The 25,803-nt window shown below is 37.3% G+C and overlaps 1 protein-coding gene across 1 annotated transcript in view; it reads left to right on the forward strand.

Annotated features, from left to right (window-relative positions):
- The window catches only part of LOC101117804 (glycerophosphodiester phosphodiesterase domain-containing protein 4-like), a 112,347-nt gene that overhangs the window by 52,304 nt on the left and 34,240 nt on the right, over positions 1–25,803 (forward strand). The window contains exons 11-12 of the mRNA XM_027960074.2: positions 15,492–15,713; positions 17,988–18,142. Coding sequence (XP_027815875.2) covers positions 15,492–15,713; positions 17,988–18,142 — 377 coding nt within the window. The remainder of the gene's footprint in view (positions 1–15,491; positions 15,714–17,987; positions 18,143–25,803) is intronic.

The raw sequence follows: 25,803 nt of genomic DNA on the forward strand, positions 1-25,803 counted from the left end.
TAAATAGCCTAGAGACAAGGATTGAGAAGATGCAAGAAAGGTTTAACAAGGACCTAGAAGAAATAAAAAAAGAGTCCAAATATAATGAATAACGCAATAAATGAGATCAGAAACACTCTGGAGGCAACAAATAGTAGAATAACGGAGGCAGAAGATAGGATTAGTGAAGTAGAAGATAGAATGGTAGAAATAAATGAATCAGAGAGGAAACAAGAAAAATGAATTACAAGAAACGAGGACAATCTCAGAGACCTCCAGGATAATATGAAACGCTCCAACATACGAATTATAGGAGTCCCAGAAGAAGAAGACGGAAAGAAAGATCATGAGAAAATCCTTGAGGAGATAATAGTTGAAAACTTCCCTAAAACGGGGAAGGAAATAATCACCCAAGTCCAAGAAACACAGAGAGTTCCAAATAGGATAAACCCAAGGCGAAACACCCCAAGACACATATTAATCAAATTAACAAAGATCAAACACAAAGAACAAATATTAAAAGCAGCAAGGGAAAAACAACAAATAACACACAAGGGGATTCCCATAAGGATAACAGCTGATCTTTCAATAGAAACTCTTCAGGCCAGGAGGGAATGGCAAGACATACTTAAAGTGATGAAAGACAATAACCTACATCCCAGATTACTGTACCCAGCAAGGATCTCATTCAAATACGAAGGAGAAATCAAAAGCTTTACAGACAAGCAAAAGCTGAGAGAATTCAGCACCACCAAACCAGCTCTCCAACAAATTCTAAAGGATATCCTCTAGACAGGAAACACGAAAGGGTGTATAAACCCGAACCCAAAACAATAAATAAATGGTAACGGGATCATACTTATCAATAATTACCTTAAACATAAATGGGTTGAACGCCCCAACCAAAAGACAAAGACTGGCTGAATGGATACAAAAACAAGACCCCTCTATATGCTGCTTACAAGAGACCCACCTCAAAACAAGGGACACATACAGACTGAAAGTGAAGGGCTGGAAAAAGATATACCACGCAAATAGAGACCAAAAGAAAGCAGGAGTGGCAATACTCATATCCGATAAAATAGACTTTAAAACAAAGGCTGTAAAAAGAGACAAAGAAGGCCACTACATAATGATCAAAGGAACAATCCAAGAAGAAGATATAACAATTATAAATATATATGCACCCAATATAGGAGCACCGCAATATGTAAGACAAATGCTAACAAGTATGAAAGGGGAAATCAACAATAACACAATAATAGTGGGAGACTTTAATACCCCACTCACACCTATGGACAGATCAACTAAACAGAAAATTAACAAAGAAATACAAACTTTAAATGATACATTAGATCAGTTAGACCTAATTGATATCTATAGGACATTTCACCCCAAAACAATGAATTTCACGTTTTTTTCAAGTGCTCATGGAACCTTCTCCAGGATAGATCACATCCTGGGCCATAAATCTAAACTTGATAAATTCAAAAAAATCGAAATCATTCCAAGCATCTTTTCTGACCATAATGCATTAAGATTAGATCTCAATTACAGGAGAAAAACTATTAAAAATTCCAACATATGGAGGATGAACAACACACTTCTGAATAACCAACAAATCACAGAAGAAATCAAAAAAGAAATCAAAATATGCATAGAAACTAATGAAAATGAAAACACAACAACCCAAAACCTGTGGGACACTATAAAAACAGTGCTAAGAGGAAAGTTCATAGCAATACAGGCATACCTCAAGAAACAAGAAAAAATCAAATAAATAACCTAACTCTACAACTAAAGCAACTAGAAAAGGAAGAGTTGGAGAACCCCAGAGTTAGTAGAAGGAAAGAAATCTTAAAAATTAGGGCAGAAATAAATGCAAAAGAAACAAAAGAGACCATAGCAAAAATCAACAAAGCCAAAAGCTGGTTCTTTGAAAGGATAAATAAAATTGACACACCATTAGCCAGACTCATCAAGAAGCAAAGAGAGAAAAATCAAATCAATAAAATTAGAAATGAAAATGGAGAGATCACAACAGACAACACAGAAATACAAAGGATCATAAGAGACTACTATCAGCAGTTGTATGCCAATAAAATGGACAACGTGGAAGAAATGGACAAATTCTTAGAAAAGTACAATTTTCCAAAACTGAACCAGGAAGAAATAGAAAATCTTAACAGACCCATCACAAGCACGGAAATTGAAACTGTAATCAGAAGTCTTCCAGCAAACAAAAGCCCAGGTCCAGATGGCTTCACAGCTGAATTCTCCCAAAAATTTCGAGAAGAGCTAACACCTATCCTCCTCAAACTCTTCCAGAAATTGCAGAGGAAGGTAAACTTCCAAACTCATTCTATGAGGCCACCATCACCCTAATTCCAAAACCTGACAAAGATGTCACAAGGAAAGAAAACTACAGGCCAGTATCACTGATGAACATAGATGCAGAAATCCTCAACAAAATTCTAGCAATCAGAATCCAACAACACATTAAAAAGATCATACACCATGACCAAGTGGGCTTTATCCCAGGGATGCAAGGATTCTTCAATATCCGCAAATCAATCAATGTAATTCACCACACTAACAGATTGAAAAATAAAAACCATATGATTATCTCAATAGATGCAGAGAAGGCCTTTGACAAAATTCAACATCTATTTATGATAAAAACTCTCCAGAAAGCAGGAATAGAAGGAACATACCTCAACATAATAAAAGCTATCTATGACAAACCCGCAGCAAACATTATCCTCAATGGTGAAAAATTGAAAGCATTTCCCCTAAAGTCAGGAACAAGACAAGGGTGTCCACTTTCACCGCTACTATTCAACATAGTTCTGGAAGTTTTGGCCACAGCAATCAGAGCAGAAAAAGAAATAAAAGGAATCCAAATTGGAAAAGAAGAAGTCAAACTCTCACTGTTTGCAGATGACATGATCCTCTACATGGAAAACCCTAAAGACTCCACCAGAAAATTACTAGAGCTCCTCAATGAATATAGTAAAGTTGCAGGATAGAAAATCAACACACAGAAATCCCTTGCATTCCTATACACAAATAATGAGAAAGTAGAAAAAGAAATTAAGGAAACAATTCCATTCACCATTGCAAAAAAAAGAATAAAATACTTAGGAATATATCTACCTAAAGAAACTAAAGACCTATATATAGAAAACTATAAAACACTGATGAAAGAAATCAAAGAGGACACTAATAGATGGAGAAATATACCATGTTCATGGATCGGAAGAATCAATATAGTGAAAATGAGTATACTACCCAAAGCAATTTACAAATTCAATGCAATCCCTATCAAGCTACCAGCCACATTTTTCACAGAACTAGAACAAATAATTTCAAGATTTGTATGGAAATACAAAAAACCTCGAATTGCCAAAGCAATCTTGAGAAAGAAGAATGGAACGGGAGGAATCAACTTACCTGACTTCAGGCTCTACTACAAAGCCACAGTCATCAAGACAGTATGGTACTGGCACAAAGACAGACATATAGATCAATGGAACAAAATAGAAAGCCCAGAGATAAATCCAGACACATATGGACACCTTATCTTTGACAAAGGAGGCAAGAATATACAATGGAGTAAAGACAATCTCTTTAACAAGTGGTGCTGGGAAAACTGGTCAACCACTTGTAAAAGAATGAAACTAGATCACTTTCTAACACCACACACAAAAATAAACTCAAAATGGATTAAAGATCTAAATGTAAGATCAGAAACTATAAAACTCCTAGAGGAGAACATAGGCAAAACACTCTCAGACATAAATCACAGCAGGATCCTCTATGATCCACCTCCCAGAATTCTGGAAATAAAAGCAAAAATAAACAAATGGGATCTAATTAAAATTAAAAGCTTCTATACAACAAAGGAAAATATAAGCAAGGTGAAAAGACAGCCTTCTGAATGGGAGAAAATAATAGCAAGTGAAGTAACTGACAAACAACTAATCTCAAAAATATACAAGCAACTTATGCAGCTCAATTCCAGAAAAATAAACGACCCAATCAAAAAATGGGCCAAAGAACTAAATAGACATTTCTCCAAAGAAGACATACGGATGGCTAACAAACACATGAAAAGATGCTCAATATCACTCATTATCAGAGAAATGCAAATCAAAACCACAGTGAGGTACCACTTCACACCAGTCAGAATGGCTGCGATCCAAAAATCTGCAAGCAATAAATGCTGGAGAGGGTGTGGAGAAAAGGGAACCCTCCTACACTGTTGGTGGGAATGCAAACTAATACAGCCACTATGGAGAACAGTGTGGAGATTCCTTAAAAAATTGCAAATAGAACTACTTTATGACCCAGCAATCCCACCGCTGGACATACACACCAAGGAAACCAGAATTGAAAGAGACACATGTGCCCCAATGTTCATCGCAGCACTGTTTATAACAGCCAGGACGTGGAAACAACCTAGATGTCCATCAGCAGATGAATGGATAAGAAAGGTGTGGTACATATACACAATGGAGTGTTACTCAGCCGTAAAAAAGAATACATTTGAATCAGTTCTGATGAGATGGATGAAACTGGAGCCAATTATACAGAGTGAAGTAAGCCAGAAAGAAAAACACCAATACAGTATACTAACACATATATATGGAATTTAGGAAGATGGCAATGACGACCCTGTATGCAAGACAGGGAAAGAGACACAGATGTGTATAACGGACCTTTGGACTCAGAGGGAGAGGGTGGGATGATTTGGGAGAATGACATTCTAACATGTATACTATCATGTAAGAATTGAATCGCCAGTCTATGTCTGACGCAGGTTGCAGCATGCTTGGGGCTGGTGCATGGGGATGACCCAGAGAGATGTTATGGGGAGGGAGGTTGGAGGGGGGTTTATGTTTGGGAATGCATGTAAGAATTAAAGATATTAAAAATTAAAAAATAAAAATAAAATAAATAAAAATAAAAGCACATGGATAACTGGAAAAAAAATAAAAAATAAAATAATGAGTGATGTTGAGCATCTTTTCATGTGTTTGTTAGCCATCTGTATGTCTTCTCTGGAGAAATGTCTGTTTAGGTCTTTTGCCCACTTTTTGATTGGGTTGTTTATTTTTCTAGTAGTGAGCTGCATGAATTGCTTGTTTATTTTGGAGATTGATTCTTTGTCAGTTGTTTTGTTTGCTATTATTTTCTCCCATTCTGAGAACTGTCATTTCACCTTGCTTAGAATTTCCTTTCATGTGCAAAAACTTTTAAGTTTAATTAGGTCCCGTTTGCTTGCTTATTTTTGTCAATACATCATGTTCTCCATTACAAAGTGCTTCCAAGGGGAACCACTTTAGCAGAACCTTATGTAACATACCAGAAGGGCAATTCACCAACTCCATTTCCTTCTAGCTTTTTTTGTCTCATGTAAGGGTGGAGATAAAATGCTAAGAAATGCTTCTGAGGCATAGCTCAAAGACTCAAACCCACTGAAAAAATTAAGATTTAATCATAAGATTATAGAATGCTTTCCTTCCCCGATACCTTACCAGTACATGAACAGGGCTTCAGTATAACAAAAGTGGATTATGACTGAAAGCTGCAACACAGACTGTGTTTAAGAAGGAGTTCTTAAGAAAACCACAGAAATAGGATAGGACACAAAATAAAACAAGGAAACTCTATCCTATGGTACCTACAGCTGCAGCAAACATTAATCATAGTTCAGGTCATAGTAGATTCACATAAGAGCTCACAGTAAAAGCACGATTATCTCAGTTTCTTTTATCCATTACATCATGTCCAGCTTCCAACAAAAAATTCTAAAATATTCTAAAGAATAAGCACAGTATGAAGAGACAAAGCAAGTATCACTTCCAGATTCAGATATAATACAGATTTTGGATATATCAGCAAATATAAAATAACCATGATTATTATATTAAGGGCTCTAATAAAGAAAGTAGACAACATGTAAGAAAAGAGGCAATGTAAGCAGAGAGATGTAAACAGAAGCTCTAAGAAAGAATCAAATGAAAAGCTTCCAAAGCAAAAACATTTAATAGAAATGAAGAATGCCTCTGATGGGCTCATCCTCATCAAGGATTAGGAAGAAATCAGTGCCGTTGAAGATGTCTAGAAACTTCCTAAACAGAAATGCAAAGAAGAAAGTGAACAAAAAGGGCAAGTCAGAATAGCCAAAAATTGTGGGGCAATTACAAAAGACATAACATATATGTAATAAAAAAACCAAATGGAGAAGAATGAGGGAAAAGAACAGAAGAAATATTTGAAGCAATAATGACTGAAAGTTTTCAGTCACTGTTGAGCTCAATGACTGGACATGTCACTTCCAGTTTACCTGTTAGTTGAAAATTGTACTTGTGATTATTTTTTAAGCTTTAGTTTTCTCATTTTTAATATATCCTGTGGTCAAATTAAATAGTGCATTTGCTGTTTCTTTCTTTCTATTTTTTGCACATTGCATCTTACTGTTGTTGTCCTGTTGCCCAGTCATGTCCGACCCTTTGCAATGCCATGGACTGCAGCACACCAGGCTTCTCTGTCCCTCACCATCTCCCGGAGTTTGCCCAAGTTCATATTCATTGCATCAGTGATCCATCTAGCCTCTCATCCTCTGAGGTCCTTTTCTTCTTCTGGCCTCAGTTTTTCCCAGCATCAGGGACTTTTCTAAGAAGTTATCTGTTTGTCTGCATCAGATGACCAAAACTGGAGCTTCAGCATCAGTCCTTCCAGTGAATATTCAGGGTTGATCTCCCTTACACTGGAGCCGTTAATTGTGTGGATCATGACAAAGAGTGGAAAGCTCTTAGAGAGAGGGGAATACCAGACCAGACCATCTTATTGTTACCACAATCCAATTCTAAGAGCCCAAAATAATTTTCAGTGACAACTGTCATGAAACTTATGTTTTATTTGTCTCTGTGTCTTATCTCTCTTACTAAATTGAATATTTTGATAACAGGATTTGTGTTTTAGGAGCACGCAGAGTATGCCTGCTGAATGAATGATTATCTAGTATTTAGGGCTTAGTAAGTAAATCTTACACTCCTTTCTTCTCTGTCAGTGTCATTGAAAATGTACAGATAATGGCACTTTTAAGTTAAATATCCTGAAACACTGCATTGCAAGTAGCATCCACTGCCACAAAATGAAGGCAATTCAAGTCCTTTAGACTGCATTTAATAAACCCTTCCCTAATCAAGCCACAGTTGATCTTTAATCTGGTACAACATGAAGTGTTAGCAGTGGTGTTAACAAAAATAAGTTCAGGGCTTCACTATTTTTGATAACTACTCAGGCTAAGGGCTTCCCTGGTAGCTTAGCTGATAAAGAATCTGTCTACAATGCGGGAGACCTGGGTTTGATCCCTGGGTTGGGAAGAGGCCCTGGAGGAGGGCTTGGCAACCCACTCCAGTATTCTTCCCTGAGGAATCTCCATGGACAGAGGAGCCTGACAGGCTACACACCATGGGGTCACAAAGAGTCAGAAAGTACTAAGTGACTAAGCACAGCAGCATTCAGGCTAAGGAATTTAAACTGTTATGTTGTACATCTAAGGCTTGGGTTATGTCATTTATCACATCAAACAAAGTGAAACACACATTTTTAAAATCACCTCTGATTATTCAGTTCCTGGTGGTGGGATCCATATCCTTAGAAGGCTGTTTCCTAGGAAATATGTTATTCCTTCATATGCTTATTAAGCAGATATGGTTTACTGAGGGTTTGGAGAGTCCTGCAGTTGGAGCGGTCTAACAGGCCCACAGACTAAATAACCCTGCCCTGTGTTACCAGCAAAAAGCCTGATTGCCACATATTTAAAGAACACAGGAGTTATATAAGAAAAATACTATCAACTTTGGTAAACTTCGAGTATGTTTCCTTTGAGAATTGTCATAACAATCATTCAACTATTACACCGAAAGTACATTTTATTTTCTTCTAGGTCAGAGATGTTTCTTTTCATTTAGGTATTACATGAAGAGTGTAGTACCTAAATGAATAATTGTTAGATGCATGAAATAATCACTAAATAATCATTAAATACATACATGAAAATAATCATTATTAATAAAATTTCAAATTGTCTAAGCTAGTAACATCTTGGAGAAACTTAATTACAGTTAAAGTGATGATTATGTAGAAAAGCTTAGAGTTAAGCAAATTATTAATTTTAGTAAGAGAAATATGATAGGTGAAATCAAAAGTGTATAACCTTAGGACTTCCCTGATGGTCCAGTGGTTAAGAATCCACCTGCTGATGTAGAGGAAATGGGTTTGATCCCTGGCCTGGAAACATTCCTCATGCTCTGGGGCAACTACCCATGTGGCACAATTACTGAGCCCATGTGCGGTAACTACTAAAGCTCGCATGACCTAAAGCCCATGCTCCACACAAATGAGGCCATCTCAATAAGAAGCTTGTGCACTGCAACTAGAAAATAGCCCCCATGCAGCCTCAAAAAATTCTTTAAAAGTATATAAGCTTAAATCAATAAAGAAAATACGGCCAGAAAGATGAGGAATGAAAGTATTCAAAGGAGAGTCTGGCGTTTAAGAGGAGAATCTTTGCCCAAGGCTCTTTGATGAAAGCTGTGCTACTTCATGCAGCTGTTTGCTTGTGTCAAGGATGTTGGGGCGGCTGTTGACTTCTGTTCATTTAACTATTACACGAAGCTGTTAAAGTACTGCATTCAATTTGCCAGCAAGTCTGGAAAACTCAGCAGTGGCCACAGGACTGGAAAAGGTCAGTTTTTATTCCAGTCTTAAGGAAAGGCAGTGCCAAAGAATGGTCAAACTACCACACAATTGCACTCATCTCACACGCTAGCAAAGTAATGCTCAAAATTCTCCAAGGAAGGCTTCAACAGTATGTGAACTGAGAACTTCCAGATGTTCAAGTGGGATTTAGAAAAGGCAGAAAAACCAGAGATCAAATTGCCAACATCCATTGGAGATGTCAAGCAAGAGAGTTCCAGAAAAAAATCTACTTCTGCTTTATTGACTCCACCAAAGCCTTTGACTGTGTGGATCACAACAAACTGGAAAACTCATAAAGAGATGGAAATATCAGACCACCTGACCTGCCTCCTGAGAAATCTGTATGCAGGTCAAGACACAACAGTTAGAACTGGACATGAAACAATGGACTGGTTCCAGATTGGGAAAGGAATACATCAAGGCTGTATATTGTCACCTTACTTGTTTAACTTATATGCAGAGTACATCATGCAAAATGCCAGGCTGGATGAGGCACAAGCTGGAATCAAAACTGCTGGAAGAAATATAAATAACCTCAGATATGCAGATGACACCACCCTTAGAGCAGAAAGCAAAGAGGAATGGAGAAGCCTCTTGATTAAAGTGAAAGAGAAGAGTGAAAAAGCTGGCTTAAACCTCTACATTCAAAGAAAAACGAAGATCATGGCATCTGGTCCCATCACTTCATGGCAAATGATGGGGAAACAATGGAAACAGTGAGAGACTATTTTGGGGGGCTCCAAGATCACTGCAGATGGTGCCAGCAGCCGTGAAATTAAAAGATGCTTGATCCTTTGAAGAAAAGCTATAACCAACCAGGCAGCATAGGCAGCATATGTTGCATATTAAAAAACAGCGGGCAGCATATTAAAAAGCAGAAACATTACTTTATTGACAAAAGTCTGTTTGGTCAAAGCTATGCTTTTTCCAGCAGTCATGTATGGGTGTGAGAGCTGAACCATAAAGAAAGCTTAATTCTGAAGAATAGATGCTTTTGAACTGTGGTGTTGGAGAAGACTCTTGAGAGTCCCTTGGACTGCAAGGAGATCAAACCAGTCAATTGTAAAGGAAATCAACCCTGAATATTCATTGGAAGGACTGATGCTGAAGCTGAAGCTCCAATACTTTGGCCACCTGATCTGAAGAACCGACTCACTGGAAGAGCCTGATGCTGGGAAAGATTGAAGGCAGGAGAAGGGGAGGACAGAGGATGAGATGGCTGGACTCCATCACCGACTCAATGGACATGAGTTGGAGCAGGCTCCGGGAGTTGGTGATGGACAGGGAAGCCTGGTGTGCTGCAGTCCATGGGGTTGCAAAGATTCAGACACGACTGATCAATTGAACTGAACTGTTGACTTCTGTGGTTCTCTGGGAAACCCGGGTTTATCATTGCTAATGGGTATCACTTTCCAATTGTTGTCAGACGGGTATTGTGATTTTGCTTGGGAAATGTGTATCCAGGGATCAATTCTTTCTGCTTTAATGGCTCTATTGAGTTAAGAGTATTCTATGTATTTGATGTCGTCCTTTCCGGTGATGTTCAAAGGCAGTCTTTCTATGAGTTGTTTTCTATACACTAGATTTCACTGATGAGGTGGTTGGCAAGGAAAAGAGCCATTCTGTTAATTATAGGAGTGAGATATATTGCCTAATCCCTTATAATATTTGCCTGAAAGAGCCTTGGTAAATTATAGCTAGTGTAGAGATATTTCTGAAATGTAGGCCTGCAAGTGATTAGCTGACAGATTTTTGGATAGTGAAGGACAGGGAAACCTTGTGTCCTGCAGTCCATGGGGTCGCAAAGAGTCAACACAACTTAGAGACTAAATAATAACAACAACAAATCTAGGATTACCTGATGGGAAAGAATACAAGGTCAAAGAGAAAATGAGTGGTCTTTGAGGGTATGGAATGTCAAGAGCATCTGAAGTTTGGCTAATTGCAGTTTTTTACATGTCATGCATTCTTCCCGCTTTTCAAGAGTATTGTGTGTTTAGGACAGGAAATTATTTTAGGAAGGAGCAAAGCTTTACCTAATTTAAAGTAAAACTCCCAATAAAATGTTTTCACCTCTCACTAAATAGCTACGTTGGAATGGCTTAGGTAAAGAACACAAATATATAATAACCCAAATAAGCACATAATTACTGGTAGAAATTCATAACCCACAGAGGGAAGAAATTGAATAAAATTTATTTGGAGATCCTCAAAGGATCCTTTGGCACAAGGTTCCAATTCATGTCTGACCTTCATAGTTTTTCTAGGATTATGTTGGTTATAGATTAGGGAAGAACTGCTCATATCTTCTGATGTCTTAGAAAGCTACCCCATCCATTTTTATTTAATACTATAGTGACTTTAGACTTACCCGGTGGTCCAGTGGTTAAGAATTCACCAGCCAATCCAGGGGACACAGGTTTAATCTCTTGTCTGGGAAGAGTTTACATGCTGCATGGCAAATAAGCGCATGTACCATAACTGTGGAAGCCTGCATGCTCTAGATCCCATACTCTGCAGCAATGGAAGCCACTGCAATGAGAAGCCTGTGCTGCGCAACTAGAGAGCAGCCCCCACTCGCCCCAGCTAGAGAAAGCCCACACACAGCAACAAAGACCCTGCACAGTCAAAAAAAAATAATACTATAATCAATTTCTCCCTACTGTGGTGAGTTGTATCATGGAAGATTTGAAGAAATACCCACTTGAGCTTAGTTGATACTACCAGTTTGCCATTATGAAGCTCAAAACATAAGTGGATCTAGTGTTTCTTTTCAGAATTGGGGGTCAGATGCTACACATCAGTGACGGAATATGTGAATTCCATAGACTGGTCTGTCTTCTGTGAAAGAGGCCCCTGTCTAAGGACTTTAGTCAGAGCATTCGGTGTTGTATGATGATCTGCTAAAACCTTTCCTCCAAAGTCTCATCCTACAGGCTATGAATAGATGACTAATGTGGCCAAGACTGCATTTTTTTTTTCCTGAGGCAAAAATAAGAAGTGTTACTCCTAGATCAAGGAACAGGCCTTAAACAATGAGTCTTTGATGTGTGTTAACTTGTTGGTAGATTTAGACCTTGGCCTCATGTTTTGAGTACTTTTTAAGAGAAAAGATTTACAGTTATCTGGAAGATCATGAAGGTGCACAAGTTCAGCAAAGATGACTGTTGAGTAGATATTTTGAGGCCACTGAAGGTCTTTTTGGTTTCTGTTTTTTATGAATCGGAATGGGAACAAATACAAACAGTGGAATAAGTGTGAAGAAAAAAATTGTGTGGAGACAAAGAGAGCATATTTTAGTCTTGAGAAAATGTGAGGCAGCTACTGTTCCATTCCTCCGAGAGAAATTCCTTCTCTCACCAGCTTCACCAACAAGTGATCTAAAATTGGCAAAGATGGTAAAAGTAGCCATCTACTAAGTTCAATATAGGCAACATATATATGGACCTAGGTGTAAGATGAAATGCTGTGTAATATACAAAAAAGTGACAGTTGAGAAAGTTGCAGTCAGGAGAAGCAGTAGAGTGAGGGAACTATTGTGAATTGCACAATATTCTGTGTACAAGACATTCTCCTAGACCTAGAAAGTATTTTATCATATTCAATAAACAAAATAACCCTGAGAAATATGTAGATTATTCCTCCACATTGTAGAGTTTGGATAATAGAGACTTTGAGAATATAAGTGATTTTATCAAGGTTACAAAGCAAGAGCGTATGAAGCCAGAATTTGAATTTGGTGTAAGACCTATACAAACAAGAATAGAGAGCAGTATTAAAGAGGTTTAAAAGTGAACCATTGGAGTTGAATGCCATCAAGCTCTCTTTAGTTTAGAAATATTTGAGGAAGTCTTCATGAAGGAGGTATCATTTGAGCTAAACTTTGCAAATAGAGGAAAGGATTTTAACAGTTGAATATGGCAAGGAAGATCCCTTGGAGAAGGAAATGGCAACCCACTCCAGCATTTTTTCCAGGGAAATCCTGTCAACAGAGGAGCCAGGCAGATTGGGCTACATTCCATGGGGTTGCAAAGAGTCGAACATGACAGAGGGTGCGTTGTGCGTGCACACACACACGCGCACACACACACAACAAGGAAGGCAAATAAGTGATAGAGTGGAAATTGAATCCAATTTAGTCTGAAGCTGAAGTCTTTTTTTTTTTTTCACTACAAATAACTAAAACAGAGAAAATGTGGGTAACCAATGAAAGAAAATATGAATTTTATTACCTTAAGCTTAGAAAAAAGGTTGAAAAGGGAGGTCTAGAGAAGAATAAGAATACCCTTCAGTGCAAATACAGAAGGTTCTATGTTATAGAATTGTTGCTCAGTTGTTCATTCATGTCTGAATCTTTCTAACCCCATGGACTGCAGCACACAAAGCTTCCCTGTCCTTCACTGTCTCCCGGAGTTGTTTCAGTCTCATGTCCATTGACCTATGATGCCATCCAACCATCTCATCCTCTGTCATTCCCTTCTCCTGTTCTTAATTTTTCCAGCCTTTGGGTCTATTCCAGTGAGTCAGCTCTTTGCATCCAGTGGCCAAAGTATTGTATCTTCAATGTCAGCATCAGTTCTTCTAGTGAGTGTTCAGGGTTGATTTCTTTTAAGATTGACTGGTTTGATCTCCTTGCAGTCCAAGGGACTCTCAAGAGTCTTTTCCAGCTGCACAGTTTGAAAGCATCAGTTCTCCGGCTCTCAGCTTTCTTTATGATCCAACTCTGGCATCCATGACTACTGGAAAAACCATACCTTTCACTAGACGGACCTTTGTTGCCAAAGTGATGTCTCTGTTTTTGAATACTCTGTATAAGTTTGTCATGGCTTTTCTTCCAAAGATTTTAATCTAATGATTGCAGTCACCATCAGCAGTGGTTTTGAAGCCCAAGAAAATAGTCTCTCACTGTTTCCCCATCTATTTGCCATGAAGTGATGGGACAAGATGCCATGATCTTAGTTTTTTGAATGTTGAGTTTTAAGCCAGCTTTTTCATTCTCCTCTTTCACCTCCATCAGGAGGCTCTTTAATTCCTCTTTGCTTTCTGCCATTGGGTGGGATCATGTGCGTATCTGAGGCTGTTGATATTTCTCCTGGCAATCTTGATTCCAGCTTGTGATTCGTCCAGCCTGATATTTTGCATGATATACTCTATATATCAATTAAATAAGCAGGGTGACAATATACAGCCTTGATGTACTCTTTTCCCAATTTGGAACCAGTCTGTTGTTCCATGGCTAGTTCTAAACGTTGCTCCTTGACCTACATACAGGTTTCTCAGAAGGCAGGTAAGGTGGTCTGGTATTCCCATCTCTTTAAGAATTTTCCACAGTGTGTTGTGATCTACACAGTCAAATGAAGCAGAAGTAGATGGTTTTCTGGAATTCTGTTGCTTTTCTATGATCTAGTGGATGTTGGCAATTTGATCTATGGTTCCTCTGTGTTTTCTTTTTTTTTAAAGTTAATTTATTTATTTTAATTGAAGTATAATTGCTTTACAGAATTTTGTTGTTTTCTGCCAAATATCATGATGAATCTGCCTCTGCCTTTTCTAAACCCAGACTGTAAGTTGGGTCATGTACTGTTGAAGCCTCGCTTGGAGAATTTTGAGCTTTACCTTGCTAGCATGTGAAATGAGTGCAATCATGCAGTAGTTTGAACATTCTTTGGCTTTGCTCTTTTGGGATTAGAATAAAAACTGACCTTTTCCAGTCTTGTGGCCACTGCTGACTTTTCCAAATTTGCTGGCATGTTGAGTGCAGCACTTTAACAGCATCATCTTTTAGAATTTGAAGTAGCTCATTCCGTCACCTCCATTAGCTTGGTTTGCAGTAATGCTTCCTAACGCCTACTTGACTTCACACTCCAGAATATCTGGCCCAGGTGAGTGACCACACCATCGTGGTTATCTGGGTCATGAAGACCTTTTTTGTACAGTTCTTCTGAGTATTCTTGCCACCCCTTCTTAGTGTCTTCTGCTTCTGTTAGGTCCACTTCATTTCTATTCTTTACTGTGCCCATCTTAGTGTGAAATGTTTCCTCAGTATCTCTACTTTTCTTAAAGAGATCACTAGTCTTTCCCATTCTGTTGTTTTCCTCTATTTCTTTGCATTGTTCACTTAAGACTTTCATATCTATCCTTGCTATTTTTTGGAATGCTGAATTCAGATGGGTATATCTTTCATTTTCTCTTTTGCCTTTCACTTCTCTTCTTTTCTCAGCTATTTGTAAGGCCTCCTCAGATGACCATTTTGACTCGTTGCATTTCTGTTTTTAAATAAACATATTGTGACAGGCTTGTTGATTGCTGCCTTCAGTTGATCTAATTGGGAGCAGTACTTGCAGAATTATTCATTTGGTTTTCTAGAAGGACCTCATAATAAAGAATTCCCTTAGAATCCCACCATACACACCATCACTTTTTTTGAATGCAGACCGGATTTTGATGTGCTTAATGGAGGTTCATTTTGCTGGCCACATGGTCTCTTTAATTCCACATTATTGTATTTCCTTTATGTTCTAGAATAAATCATTGCAAATACCATTACTAGCTATGGAGATTATATTTTATTTCTCTTCTTGGCAACTCTCGTCTCAGGATCAGTATTTCAGAAAACCTGGTGGGTTGAATGGTAATGGATCAGCACAGAGATAGGGCGGGGTGTGGGGCTAAAAGCATGAGAATTGGAAAATACTTTTGATAGGAGCCAATGTTTTCTCTGATGTACTTATTTTTAGATCAAACCATTTTTTCGTATGAAACCCTTATCAGAGGCTGATAAGGAAAGAGCAAGAAATCAGAAGATTCCCAAACTATCTGAGTTATTGGAACTTGCACAGAAGGAAAAAAAGTTGGTTATATTTGATCTTAATGCTCCTCCGCAGTCACATCCTTCCAGATCATCATATATCCGTCTTGTAGTAAGCGTGATCCTTGACTCTAAGATTGAGCAACATCTGGTATGTCTATCTCAATATTCACACTAGAGGTTGAGAAGTGGGTAACTTGTTTCAGGAGCATAGCATTTGAACCTGATGAACCTTGTAGATCTTCCCTGGAATGCTTAAACAATTCTACTCCCTAGAGAAGTAGAATTGGCTGCTTATATAGCTATGGGGTTGGCCAAAAATTCCTTTGGTTTTTAAGTAAAAATTAAAAAGAGACATTTTTCATTTTCACCAAGAAGTTTATTGAACAATGTATTTACTGTTCTGTTTCACTTAAAATAAGGTAAAGGTGTGTGCTCAATTGTGTCCGATTATCTGCAACCCTATGGAGTATAACTTGCCTGGTTCCTCTGTCCATGTACTAGAGTGGGTTGCCATTTCCTACTCCAAGGATTCTTTCCAGCCCAGAGATCAAACCCATGTCTCTTGCAACTCCTGCACTGGCAGGTGGATTATTTACCATTGTGCCACCTGGGAAGCCTTATCTTCTGCTATTTTTCAGGCAACTTCATAATTTCATCCCCCCAAAACTTATTTTTTGGGGGCAAAGAACTGTTCTAGGTGCCATTTACAGTTTTCTGGGGAATTGAAATTTTTTCCATTAAGAGAATTTTATAAAGACAAAAAAAAAAAAAAAAGAGGAAGTCCAAAGATGCAATGTCTGCTGAATATGAGAGATGAATCACAACTTCCCACCTAAGCTGTAACAGTTTTTACCTGGTCATATAGAAAACAGGTGCATTATCCTGGTGGGAGATTATTCGTTTTCTGTTGACTAATGTTGATTGCTTGTTGTTGAGTGCTGCTTTCAGTTGGTCTCACTGGGAACTGTACTTGAATAACTAATCATTTGGTTTTCTGGAAAGAGTTCATAATAGAGAACTCCCTTCCAGTCCCACCCTATGCATTATCACCTTCTTTGGATGAACACCAGCCTTTGGTGTGTTTAGTGGTGGTTCATTTTGCTGGCCCCATGGGCTCTTCAATTCCACATTATTGTACAGAATCTACTTTTCATCACCCATCACATATGTTTTAATACATAACATTTTCATTATGTTTAAGTAAAGAATCTCATGCAAAAATACCTTCAGGAAGTTTTTTTTTTTTTTGCTTAATTTGTGTGGAATGCAAACATCAAAGCAGTTAACATAACCAAGGTGGTAAAAATGATTTTCTACACTTGATTTGGATGCTCTCAACCTCAAGTGGTCTTTATGACCGTGGAGGATCATCCAGCGAGAAATCTTTTTTTTTTTTTTTTCATTTCAGTTGTGCTTTTATCTTTCTTGAAATGATAAAGTGTAATATGTGAAAAATGTGACTTTTTCTTCAATCTTAAATATTAAAATGGTTATACAAAAATTCTCCAAATTTATGTTTTCTTAAAATACTCACTAATGAGTACCAGCTGTTACAGTGCAATATAAGAAAATTGTTTAAAATGAAGTTAAAGACAACTAAGTGCTGCTAGAGCCATCTTACAGGAAAAAAAAAAAAAAAGAAAACAAAATTTTTGGTCAACCCAATACATGTGCCAATCTAAGAATGAGGCAGTTAAATTTGTATCAGTGGGGAAAACATTGAGGCTGTTTGCTGTTCCAAACCAAATGAAATAAAAGGGAATGTATGTAATGGCTGTACGATGTGAGCTGCATCATCACCAATGTACATCTATTAGAAAAAGGCTTGAGTATGGAACACTAAGGCTTCGAATACCAGCTTTCATTTATGATATAGAAAGTTCTTATTTGAACAGAGATTCATTCATCATGATTTCCAGAATGCTCTTCATTTTGTCAGTCATTCCAAATATCTTTAATTTTCAGAATGTGGAAGAATGCTATGAGAGAAACAAATATGTGTCTTTTTGCAAATAGAACTCTTTCCACAGATGAGTCATAATAGCCTCTCCTGTTGGCAGAAAATGACTCTTCTCAAAAATGATTTATAGCATCATCAGCCAGAGGAGATGTTTATGATCCTGACCCTTTATCCACACCTACAAACTCCTCATCCACTTTAGCTAGTGTGGTGACACAGCTCACCTTTGGTCCCATGATGTTAACTGGGAAAACTCAGCTCCAGAACAAAACTAGTGACAGCCCGATTTTAAGAGTTCACTGGACAACATTAGGGCAGGTTAACTCATTCATCAAAGACTAGAATCTCTGCTCCCTATAGACTGTTACCCATGATTGAATGAGACTCCTCCCATTCTACAAGGGGCTGTTTGTACCAACACAGCTGATTTTTCACTGAAAGACTTCCTGTTTCTCCTTGCAGATTATTTGGTTACCAGGTTCTGATAGGAAGTATGTCAGGAGCAAAGCTCCTGGTTTTCAGCACATTGGCCGGTTATTCACCATTGAAGAACTTAGAAAAGAAAATATCACTAGAATAAATGTTGACTATAAGAGGTTGTTCTACAATGGCTTGAAGTAAGTGTTTAACCCCTCTTGGCATGTATTGCCTTTCTTGCACAAAATCTGCATCCTAGCCAAGTAATTTAGGTTCCCCCTCCCATCTCAGGATTTCTGGGTTTGGCCATCTTTGTGGAATTCCCAAATTTCCTCTTGTTATCCTTTTCTCGCTATCTGCCCTAAAACGTTTATCAAAGGGTAGACTCTGTTATTGGAACATAGTCTACGGCCCCTTCTCCTGTCCTCCAATCAACCCACTTTTGAGTATTCTTGGTATTTTTCTTTTTACACAATGTAAGTATTAAAAAGTCAGAACTCAAAAAGTTATTGATTTCCTCTTCCAGATTCCAGTACCTTATAAATGGCTTTGTGATCCCAATATCCAGATCTCTTATAGTAATAGTAAATAACATAGCTAAATCATTGTTTTAAAAAATTTGAGACAGACAAGTATGAGAAGAAAGAACAATTATTAATCATCACATTTATAATTGTTAATATTAGAAATACATTTTCAGAATTAAAAGTACCTGGTAGTAAAGCAACATTTTAAAATTTATTAATCACTGTTTACATTAATCCATATTCCCTTTCTGTTAGATTTTAAGGTATTTTTTTCAGATAATTCTAAATTCATCAGAGACAAAGTTTCCTTTGAGATATAGATGTAGCTAAATTTATAGATTTAGCATACCCTTTTAGCCTACACTTGCTCAGCGCTGCGACAGAGGCCATTCAATATCATGGTGATCCAAGCCTATGCCCCAACCAGTAACACTGAAGAAGCTGAAGTTGAACGGTTCTATGAAGACCTACAAGACCTTTTAGAAGTAACACCCCAAAAAGATGTCCTTTTCACTATAGGGGACTGGAATGCAAAGCTGTGGTCCATATGATCAGATGGCTGGTTTTCTGTGATTGTGTGTGTCTGCCCTCTATGCCCTCTCACAACACCTACCATCTTACTTGGGTTTCTCTTACCTTGGATGTAGGGTATCTCTTCACGGCTGCTCCAGCAAAGCGCAGCCACTACGCTGAATGGTTGAAAGGTTCTATGAAGATCTACAAGGCCTTTTAGAACTAACACCCCCAAAAGATGTCCTTTTTATTATAGGGGACTGGAATGCAAAAGTAGGAAGTCAAGAAACACCTGGAGTAACAGGCAAATTTGGCCTTGGAGTATGGAATGAAGCAGGGCAAAGGCTAATAGAGTTTTGCCAAGAGAACACACTGGTCATAGCAAACACTCTCTTCCAACAACACAAGAGAAGACTCTACACATGGACATCACCAGATGGTCAACACCGAAATCAGATTGATTATATTCTTTGCATCCAAAGATGGAGAAGCTCTATACAGTCAGCAAAAACAAGACTGGGAGCTGACTGTGGCTCAGATCATGAACTCCTGATTGCCAAATTCAGACTTAAATTGAAGAAAGTGGGGAAAACCACTAGACCATTCAGGTATGACCTAAATCAAATCCCTTATGATTATACATTGAAAGTAAGAAATAGATTTAAGGGACTAGATCTGATACACAGAGTGCCTGATGAACTATGGATGGAGGTTAGTGACATTGTTCAGGAGACAGAGATCAAGACCATCCCCAAGGAAAAGAAATGCAAAAAAGCAAAATGGCTGTCTGGGGAGGCCTTACAAATAGCTGTGAAAAGAAGAGAGGCGAAAAGCAAAGGAGAAAAGGAAAGATATAAGCATCTGAATGCAGAGTTCCAAAGAAGAGCAAGAGATAAGAAATCCTTCCTCAGTGATCAATGCAAAGAAATGAAGGAAAAGAACAGAATGGGAAAGACTAGAGATCTCTTCAAGAAAATTAGAGATACCAAGGGAACATTTCATGCAAGATGGGCTCAATAAAGGACAGAAATGGTATGGACCTAACAGAAGCAGATATTAAGCAGATATTAAGAAGAGGTGGCAAGAATACACAGAAGAACTATACAACAAAGATCTTCATGACCAAGATAATCACGATGGTGTGATCACTCACCTAGAGCCAGACATTCTGGAATGTGAAGTCAAGTGGGCCTTAGAAAGAATCACTACGAACAAAGTTAGTGGAGGTGGTGGAATTCCAGTTGAGCTATTTCAAATCCTGAAAGATGATGCTATGAAAGTGCTGCACTCAATATGCCAGCAAATTTGGAAAACTCAGCAGTGGCCACAGGACTGGAAAAGGTCAGTTTTCATTCCAATTCCAAAGAAAGGCAATGCCAAAGAATGCTCAAACTACCGCACAATTGCACTCGTCTCACATACTAGTAAAGCAATGCTCAAAATTCTCCAAGCCAGGTTTCAGCAATACGTGAACCGTGAACTTCCAGATGTTCAAGCTGGATTTAGAAAAGGCAGAGGAACCAGAAATAAAATTGCCAACATCCGCTGGATCATGGAAAAAGCAAGAGAGTTCCAGAAAACATCTATTTCTGCTTTATTGACTATGCCAAAGCCTTTGACTGTGTGGATCACAATAAACTGTGGAAAATTCTTCAAGAGATGGGAATACCAGACTACCTGACCTGCCTCTTGAGAAACCTATATGCAGGTTAGGAAGCAACAGTAAGAATTGGACATGGAACAACAGACCGGTTCCAAATAGGAAAAGGAGTACATCAAGGCTGTATATTGTTCAGTCTCCTTACTGATTATATATCTATTTATATTTTCTAATTCTTCGTGATGCAGTCTGGAATTTGTCCTTTTCACCTTGGCTATCTAATTTGTTGAGATACAATTGGTCATACTGCTATATCCCTTATAATCCTTTTATTTCTGTAAAACTTGTAATAATGTGCCCACTTTCATTTCTGATTCAGTAATTTGAGTCTCTTCTCTTTATCTTAGTACCTGTAGCTAAAAACTTATTAATTTTGTTGTTTTCAGAGAACTAACTTTTGGTTTCTTTGATTTTCTTTATTGGTTTTCTGTTCTTTATTTTGTTTATGTCTTTCCTAGTCTTCATTATTTTCTTCCTTTTGCTATGGGGCTCAATTTGTTTTTCTTTTTCTAGTTTCTTAAGTTGTAGTTATATGGTTGATATGAAATCTTTCCTGTTTTTTGAAAATTCTTTCCTTTTACTTTTATTAAAATATGCATATAGCTCTATAAGTTTAAGTTGTACAGCATACATAATAAATTTGCTTACATTCATCATTAAATGATTATCACAAGAAGTTGAGTGAATATCCATCATCTCATATAGATACATAATTGGAGAAATACGAGGTTTTTCCTTGTGATAAGAACTCTTAGGATTTCCTCACTTGACAGCTTTTACATGTAACGTACAGCAATGTTAATTATATTTTTCATATTGTGCATAGTATTTCTTTTTAAATATTTTTAATTGAAGTATGGTTGATTTACAGTGTAGTGTTAGTTTCAGGGGTACAGCAAATTGTTTCATATATATATATATACACACACACACATATATATGTATATATTTATTTAATTTTTCAAATTGTTTTCCATTATAGGTTGTTAAAAGTTTTAGATGTAATTTCATGTGCTATACACAAGTTCCCTTTTTGTTTATTTTATATCTGATAATGTTTATATCTTAATCCCAAACTCTTAAGTTTCCCTGCCCACCATTTCCCCTTAGGCAACCATAAATTTGTTTTTTTTATGTTTCTGTTTTGTAAATAAATTTGTTTGTAACATTTTTCAGTTTCCATTAAGGTGATATCATATGATGTTTGTCTTTTGCTGTCTGACTTCATTTAATATGACCATTGCTTGGTTCATCCATGTTGCTGCAAATGGCATTATGTCATTCTTCTTATGACTGAGTAATATTCCACTGTGACACACACACAACAAGCATCTTTATACGTGTATCTGTTAGTGGACATTTAGATTGCTTTCATGTCTTGGCTATTGTAAAGATTGCTGCTGTGAACACTGAGTACACATACCTTTTGAATTAGATATTAGATTTTTTTCTCTGAGTGTATGCCCAAATGGGTTTGCTGGATCCTATGGTAAGTATATTTTTAGCTTTCCAAGGAAACTCCATACTGTTCTCCTCAGTGGCTGTACCAATTTATATTCCCACCAGGAGTGTGGGAAGATTCCCTTTTCTCTACACCTTCTTCAGCATTTATTGTTTGTAGATTTTTTAATAATGGCCATTCTGACTAGTGTGCAGTGATGCCTTGTAGTTTTTATTTGCATTAAGACACTGATACTGGGAAAGATTGAAGACAGGAGGAGAAAGGGACAACAGCGATTGAGATGGTTGGATGGCATCACCAACTTGATGGACTTGAGTTTGAGCAAGCTCCAGGAATTGGTGATGGACACGGAAGCCTGGTGTGCTGCATTCCATGGGTCACAAAGAGTCGGACATGACTGAGTGACTGAACTGAATAATTAGTAATGTGAGCATCTTTTCATGTACATTTTGGCCATCTGCATGTCTTCTTTGGAAAAATGCCTATTTAGATTTGCTGCCCAATTTTTGATTGGATTGTTCGCTTTTTTGCTATTGAGTTGCATGAGCTATTTGCATATTTTGTAGCTTAATCCCTTGTCAGTCACTTAATTTGCAAATATTTTTTCCTGTTCTGTGGGTTGTCCTTTCATTTGTTTATGGTATCCTTTGCTGTGCAAAAGCTTTTAAGTTTAATTAGGTTCCATTTATTATTGTTTTTATTTTCATTACTCCTGGAGATGATTGAAAAAGATGTGATTTTTTTCAGAGAGTATCCTACCTATGCATTCTTCTAACACTTTTATAGTAGCTTGCCTTATGTTTAGATCTTTATTTTATTTTTGTGTATTGTGTTAGAGAATGTTCTGATTTCATTATTTTGCTTCTAGCTGTCTAGTTTTCCAGCACCGCTTATTGAAGAGACTGCCTTTTCTCCATTATGTAGTCTCACCTCCTTTGTTGAAAATTAACTGACCATAGGTGTGTGGGTTTATTTCTGTTCTTTATATCCTGTTTCATTTATTTATACTTCTGTTTTTGTGCCAGTACTATACTGTTTTGATTACAGAGCTTTGTAGTATAGTCTGAAGTGAGGGACTGTGACCTCCAGCCCCTTTGTTCTTAAGATTGTTTCAGCTCTTTGGGGTCTTTTGTGTTTGTGTACAAATTTTTAAATTTTTTTTCTAGTTCTGTTTAAAGTGCCATTGGTAATTTGATAGGAATTTACCTGAATCTGTGTATTACCTTGGGTAGTATGGCCATTTTAACAAATTATTGACAACGGGAATTTTGCAGAAGCTAACACCTGTGGCCAGCAATTTGTTATGTAAGTGAATATTGGTACATCTCCGGTCAGTAATATTTGGGTAACAAAAACTTGTTGATAGGTCTGCGGTCAGTAAGTTGTTAACAGTATTGATTTTTCTATTCCAAGAGCACAGTATATCTTTCCATCCTTTTTGTACTATCTTTAGTTTCTTCCACTAGCATTTTAACAGTTATCGAAGTACAGGCCTTTTGCCTCCTTAGGTAGGTTAATTCCCAGGTATATTATTGTTTTTGATACAGTGGTAAATGGCATTGGTTCCTTAGTTTCTCTTTCAGATATTTTGTTGTTACTGTATAGAAGTCCAATGGATTTATATACATTAATTTTGCATTTTGCAGCTTTATTGAATTTATTTATTTATTTATTGGTGAGTCCTGGTGGTTTTCTGGTAGTGTCTTTAGGATTTTCTGTGGATAATATGTCCTCTACAGACATTGACAGTTTTACTTCTTCTTTTCCAGTTTGGATTCATTTTATTTATTTTTTCTCTTATTGCTGTGTCTAGGACTTCCAAACCTATGTTGGATGAGAGTGATAGGAGTCGGTCTTCTTCTCTTATTCCTGATCTGATCTTAGAGGAAGTGCTTTCAGCTTTTTAACTTTAAGTATGATGTTAGTCATGGATTTGTCATATATGTGGCCTTTATTATGTTGAGGTATGTTTCCTGTTTTCTCACTTTCTTAGTTTTTCTTATCAATGGATGTTTAAATTTATCAAAAGCTTTTTCTGCATCTATTGAGATGATCATATGGGTTTTATTCTTCAGTTTCTTAATGTGGTTTATCACAACATTTGATACTATTGAAAAATTATTACAATTCTGGGATATATCCCACTTGATCATGGTATATGAGCCTTTTAATGTATTGTTGGATTTGGTTTGCTCATATTTTGTTGAGGAATTTTGCACCTGTGTTCTTCTGTGACATTGATGATATTGTTTGAAAGGAACACTTCTAAACTCATTTTGTCAGGCTGCCATCACTCTGATACCAGAAGCACACAGAGATATCACAGAAAAGAAAATTACAGGCCAATATTACTGATGAACATAGATGCAAAAATCCTCTGATTTTTTAAATGTAAGCATTGATAGCTATGGATTCCCCCTCCCCTAGCACCATCTATGAATTTTGGTGCATCCCACGAATTTTGTTGTTTTCATTTTCATTCATCTCCATGTATTTTCTCATTTCCCTTGTGATTTCTTTCTTTATCCATTAGTTTATTGAAAGTGTATTGTGTGCTTAGTCACTCAGTCATGTCCAACTCTTTGTGACCCCATGGACTATAGCCTGCCAGACTCCTCTGTCTATGGGGATTCTCCAGGCAAGATTACTGGAGCTGGTTGCCATGCCCTCTTCCAGGGGATGTTCCCAATCCAGGGATCCAACCCAGGTCTCCTGCATTGCAAGTGGATTCTTTACCATCTGAGCCACCAGGGAAGCTCAGGAAGTGTGTTAAGTCCCACAAATATGTGAATTTTCCTTTTGTTAGACTTCTAACTTTATTGGGTTGTGGTTGGATAGGTTACTTTGATATTTATCTTTTTATATCTGTTGAGACTTAATTTGTGGTCTACTATATGACTTCCATGGTGGCTCAGATGCTAAAGTGTCTGCCTGCAATGCGGGAGACTTCAGTTCAATCCCTGGGTCAGGAAGATCCCGTGGAGAGGGAAATGGCAAGCCACTCCAGTACTCTTGCCTGGAAAATTCCATGAACTTAGGAGCCTGATAGGCTACAGTCCATGGGGTCACAAAGAGTCGGACATGACTGAGCGACTTCATTTTCAGTTTTATATCTAAATAGGGAATTGTCACATATGTATTTGAGAAGAATGTGTATGCTGTTATTGGGTTGAGCATTCTGTGTCTTAGAAATAGTTAGTTTCTTGTGTTGATTAAGTCCTCTCTTTCCCTACTTATCTTCTATCTGATTGTTCTATTCATATTGAGAGTGGGATATTAAAATTTCCAACTATCATTGTACAGCTTCAGTTCTGTCAGTGTTTACTTTGTAAATTTTACTGTTCTGTCATTAGGCAGATAAATGTTTATAATTAATATATCTTCTTGCTATATTGAAGCTTTTATTAATATATAATGTCTTTCTTTTCCATATATAAGCTTTTTTGACATAGTGCCTGTTTTGTCTGTTGTTAGTATAGCCACCCATGATCTTTTTAGTTACTGTTTGCATGGAATATCTTTTCTGTCCTTTCACTTGCAATCTATTTGTGCCTTTGGATCTAAAATGAGCCTCTTTTAAACAGCATAAAGACAGGTCGTATGTTTTTATGCATTCTACCAATCTGTTTGTTTGATTGGAGAGTTTAATTTATTTACATTTAAAATAATTACTGAAAAGAGGGAAGACTATTGTCATGT

Source organism: Ovis aries, chromosome 21, assembly GCF_016772045.2.
Source record: "Ovis aries strain OAR_USU_Benz2616 breed Rambouillet chromosome 21, ARS-UI_Ramb_v3.0, whole genome shotgun sequence".
Taxonomy (NCBI): Eukaryota; Metazoa; Chordata; class Mammalia; order Artiodactyla; family Bovidae; genus Ovis; species Ovis aries.